The sequence below is a fragment of the Vombatus ursinus genome, unplaced genomic scaffold, assembly GCF_900497805.2.
Source record: "Vombatus ursinus unplaced genomic scaffold, bare-nosed wombat genome assembly UNPS02003292.1, whole genome shotgun sequence".
Classification (NCBI taxonomy): Eukaryota; Metazoa; Chordata; class Mammalia; order Diprotodontia; family Vombatidae; genus Vombatus; species Vombatus ursinus.
This window is the reverse complement of record NW_020943070.1, coordinates 81,511-86,503: the sequence shown is the minus strand read 5'-3', so window position 1 is coordinate 86,503 and position 4,993 is coordinate 81,511. Positions and strand designations below refer to the sequence as shown.

At 60.7% G+C, this 4,993-nt stretch overlaps 1 protein-coding gene across 4 annotated transcripts in view; it reads left to right on the top strand.

Annotated features, from left to right (window-relative positions):
• The first annotated feature begins 1,681 nt into the window (after positions 1-1,681).
• The window catches only part of SEPT3 (septin 3), a 19,465-nt gene continuing 16,153 nt past the window's right edge, over positions 1,682-4,993 (top strand). For 3 of the 4 annotated variants that reach the window (XM_027874082.1, XM_027874071.1, XM_027874104.1), the window contains exon 1: positions 1,682-1,906. In XM_027874082.1, the coding sequence (XP_027729883.1) occupies positions 1,897-1,906 (10 nt within the window). In that variant the 5' untranslated portion in view covers positions 1,682-1,896. The remainder of the gene's footprint in view (positions 1,907-4,993) is intronic. The other variant, XM_027874092.1, reaches the window with a different exon arrangement.

Genomic DNA, 4,993 nt, shown 5'->3' with positions numbered 1-4,993 from the left:
TCTCCACTCCCGTACTCCCTAAGGCCCTTCTCCACCAGCCTCCTTAACTTTGGAGGCCATAGTCCAGGAGAAGGGGACTCAGGGAAACCTGGGTGGCCTTGGGGCCGGCCTGTGACCTTTGAGGTCAGGCCCAGGCCCTCAGAGGCTCTGACCGCCCCTGGGGGCGGGCCTTGCTAAGCCTCTCTGCTCCCCTGTCCCACACGCAGGGGAAGGGGACCTTATAGATCACAGAGGGATTTGGAACCAGTTGCCTCAGGCCACACCGAAAATTCATTCTGGAGTCTCAGCTGACCTCTGGCTTCGGGGCTCTCCCAGGGCAGGGAAGGGCAGGGCTAGAAGGGACTTTGAGCCCCTCATTTTGCAGATGAAGAATCCTCCTGCCAAGCCCAGTTATGTCCATCTGAGCCTCACAGAGAACTTGGGGGGAGGCAATGCTGAGACCCTTGACCCTATTTGACAGATGAGCAGACTGAGGCTTGCCAGGGGAAGGCTTCCTGGCTCTGGTACTAATCACACCGTGACCTGAGGGCAAGTCCCTTCCCCTTTCTGGGCCTCAGTTTCCCTGGCTGTAAGATGAGGGGGTCGGATGAGCTGATTTCTGAGTTGTCTTTCATTCTGACATTCTCTGACTTGGCCAAGGCCTTGTGAGTTAATGGGACTTCCCCGCTTGATTTCTCTTCTGTTCCCTTTGCCCCTTTACAGATGGGAAGACTGAGGCCCACGGCACAGAAGGGACTTGCACACATGGGCAGTGTAGCCCATGCAGGATTTGAACCCAGGCCCTCCAGGGCTCTTTCCACTGCCCTTTGCTGCTTTTCCTCCCCCACATGTACACGGTCGTGTTAATGGAGCCGGATCCCTCAGATCTGGCCTTTGGAGGGGGATCAGGGCTGCAGCCCCTTGTGGAGCCTCAGACCCTGGCCCTGAGCTGCCTCAGAGGAGCAGGGGCTAGTTCCTAAGGAGGGCAGGCCGCTGGTGCATGAACACACACGTGCAAACATGCCGCCTCCTCCCAGGCACCGATCCCCCTGCTGGGGGGCCGGAGGGGACCTGGTTTTGAATCCCTGCTTTGCCACTGGCCGTGGCCTGACTGTGGACGAGTAGAGTTGGGATTCCTTAAGGCAGAGTTGGCAAGGGGCCGAGAGAGACATCAGCTGGTGCACCCCCCCCCTTTGAGGCTGAAATTTAATAACGATGTCCCCTTTGTGTACAGCTTTGTGAGGTAGGTAGGGAAAAGAGCCGTGGTCCCATTTTCCAGATGTGGCAGGTGAGGCTCAGAGGTCAGGGGACTTGGTGCTCAATAACAAACACTGATAGTAACAGTAGAGACTTTGATTGTTCCGTGTTCTATTGTTAATGGCTCTGAGAGAAGGTGCCTTGGGAGGGTCTCCCAACTGCTGTCAGAGGGGCACTGGGGCCCCAGGGCTCGGACTCCCCTCCCAGCCTCTGGCCAGCTCCTGCCTCTTGTCCCCGGGGCTGGGTGAGGTGGGAGCAGAGGCTGGGGGGTGTCCCAGCTCCCCCTTCCCCAGGGCAGAGGGGGAAAGGGGGCGGGGTTCCCCGCGGGGGGGATGGGGATGGGCATGGGGAGGAGCGGGGAGGATCCTCGGGGATGGTTAACATGCGCGTCACGTGGTGCGGGTGGCAGATCCCAATAGTGACGGCGGCGGCAGCAGCATCCTTCCCTCTTTCCTTCTCTGTCTGCCTGCCTGCCTCCCTCTCTCCCCATCTGCTCCTGGCTGCTCCGGGCCAAGAAGGGAGGCGAGCGGAGGAGGGAGGGAGGCCAGGGCCAGGGCTGGGCCCCCCCTTGTCTGAGTGGGGACCCAGAGCCACCAGCCCTGCGCACCCAGCGCCCGGCCCCCCCACCCCGAGAGCATCTCCAAAGACAAAGAAGGATTCATGTCCAAAGGTAGGGGCCAGGCGCCAGGCCTGGCGAGGTGGAGCTGGGCCAGTAGGGGAAGGGAGAGGGCTGGGGTCTGCGTGCCACCACCAAGGCCACGCCACGGCCACAGCAGCCACCGCCCGGCCCTGCCCCTAGAGACGGCAGGAGGGCTGCTGTGTGGATGTGCTGGGGCACACACACACACACACACACACACACACACACACACACACATTGACACGGAAAGATGCACACACGAAGAGACAAATGAGAGGGTGGGGGAAGGAGGGAGGGGCGACCCTTCCCCTTTCATTCTCATCCCTCCTCACCCGCACCCCTCAGGCACCTACATGTAGAGACAGGCTTGATAACTCCGGGCACCAGAGCTCACACTCATGCACACTCTTACATACACACACAGGCTCCCGCAGGAGCCCACAGTGACACTTGTCCACCCTGGGACCCTGACATGGATGTGTTCACACCAGGCACAGCTCAAGGACATGCTCACACACAGGACACACAGATGAGCCCACAGCTGCTACATACACACACACACACACACACACACACACAAACACACCCCACAGCGCAGAGGACTACCCAGCCCCAAACCCCTGGCCCAGAGCCCCACAGGCTTCCACACTCACGTGGCCAGTGGGAAAGGTGCCTGGAACGGCCTCCCCGGGAAGGGAGAGGGATGAGAGGTGACAGTTCCTTTCTATATGGGCTGGGGTGGACTCCAGGATGTGGGAGCTGGGCAGCAGGAGGCCTGCAGTGGGACTGACCCCCAAGAGGAGAGGGAGGGTGGGAGGTGAAGCCCAGCTTGCCCCCAGAGAGGGGGGAGGGGATCTCTGCCTGTAGAGGCCAGCCCCCAGCCTCCATGGGGAAGGGGGAGGGGGAGGAGGGAGCCAGGGGAGAGACAAGAGGAAGAGGGGAGAACAAAAGAGGGTGGGGGGCTTCCTGGGGCCTGGAGGGACAGGAGCCAAGACCAGAGGCCCAGAGATGGGGCAGGTGAGCTGGTGAGCAGCCTTCTCCCATGGAGGAGACAGAGTGAGACAAAGACAAGCCCGTTTTCCTGAGCAGCTCCCAGATTCTCAGCCTCATTTGCCTTTGGGCAGCCTGGGCAGGGGTGAGGGGTGGGGGTGAGGCGGGAAGAAGCTGCTCCTCTGGGGCAGCTCAGGGCCAGGGTCCGGAGGGCTCCATAAGGGGCTGCAGCCCTGATCCCCCTCCAAAGGCCAGATCTGAGGGATCTGGCTCCATTAACACGACCGTGTACATGCGGGGGAGGAAAAGCAGCAAAGGGCAGTGGAAAGAGCCCTGGAGGGCCTGGGTTCAAATCCTGCATGGGCTACACTGCCCATGTGTGCAAGTCCCTTCTGTGCCGTGGGCCTCAGTCTTCCCATCTGTAAAGCAAGAGGGTTGGACGAGCTCACCCAGTCACTCCAGAAGCAGCTGCCCTGTGCTGGGCTCAGGGAAACAACGAGTGCTCACCAGGAGCGGGCGTCAGCAGGCAGGCTGGGACGCTCACTGCCCATGGCACTCAGGACAGTTCTCTGCCCCCACAGTCTGCTTATCTGCAGAATGGTGGCCTTGAAGGCCTTCCCTGAGGGCAGCCAATGCTCTCGGGCCTTGTGAGCCTGCGGGACTGCAGCCAGAATAGGCTCCGGGGGTCAGCACTCTCCAGGCTCGGCCGGGGCGGGGGGCACCTTCCTCGGCCATTCCAGTGTTCGTCCCTGTGCCCAAATGGCCACAGGCTCCATGGGGGTGGCAGGGCCTCCCCCTCCGAGGAAGGGCAGTGAACATTCCCAATCCGTCCATCGCCGAGCCCCAGATGAGGATGAGGCCAGCATGAGCTGGGACTGATAGGCAGCAGACCAGGACCAGGGACATACCAGGCTGCCCGGCCTGGTGACAGCTGCCCGGCCTGGTGTGTCCACAGTGGAATGAGCGGCATTGCAGCAAAGGCTGGGCGACCAGGAGTCGGGAAGGGGGTTCTGTGGAGCCGAGACGCTGGGCTGGGAGCCCTCTGGCCCTGGCGTTAGAGGCAGAGGCCCTGTATTCTAATCCTGGCTGTCCAGCACTTACTTAGTGGGTGGCTTTGGGCAAGGGGTGTCCCCTCTCTCGGCCTCTCTCAGGCCTCCCAGCCCCTTCCCAGCTGTCCACCTGTGCTCCGAGGAGCCCGTCCTATTTTGAGAGTCTGTGATTCTATCATGAGAGGCTTTCAGGGCAGGGATGGACCTTATAGAATGGGGGGTCTGGGAAGGCAGAGAAGAGCCAGGTGTTACAGGAGAGAGGCGAGGCACCAAGAGAGGGGGGAAGAACATTCGCTGCTCCTGGCCCAGTGGATAGGGTGCAGGCCTGGAGTCAGGAGGACTGAGTTCAAATCCAGCTGTGAGGCCCTGGGCGCCTCACTTCACTCCTGCCTGCCTCAGTTTTCTCATCTGTGGAATGGGGCTAATAATAGTTCAATGAGGTTGTGTGTTACAGACCTTAAAGTGATCTAGATGGCTGCCTATCCTGTCAAAGGGAGGAAAGCTATGGCCTTGGCTGGTGGCAGTCTCCACTTGGCCTCTGCTGCTCCCCGGTGCTCCTGGCGGGCGCTGGCTTCTTGGGAACCTGGGAGCAGCCCCCCAGTGCCCGGGGGTGTGGCCCGTCGGGTTGTCACACACTCATGGTGACAGAGAGAGTGATTTCCCACCAAAAGGCAGGCCACAGCCAGAAAACAGGGGCTACCCAGGCCGGGGAGGGTGGGGGATGCCGAGATCTATCATCAGACTCATCTGCCTCCACTTTCCAGCCCTGGGTGGGGGAAGAGGAGGTGTGTAGAACATGGAAATCAAGGCCGAGAGGGTACTTACAACATGGAATGTCATGGGAGGGAGCTTAGAACTGGGGATGTCAGGGCTGGGAGGGAGCTTAGGACAGGGAATGTCAGGGTTGGGAGGGAGCTTAGGACAGGGAATGTCAGGGCTGGGAGGGGCCTTAGAAAATGGAAGGTCAGAACTGGGAGGGAGCTTAGAACTGGGTATGTCAGGGTTGGGAGGGAGCTTAGAATAGGGAATGGCAGGGCTGGGAGGGGCAGAGCTGAGAGGGCCTTTAGAACAGGGGATG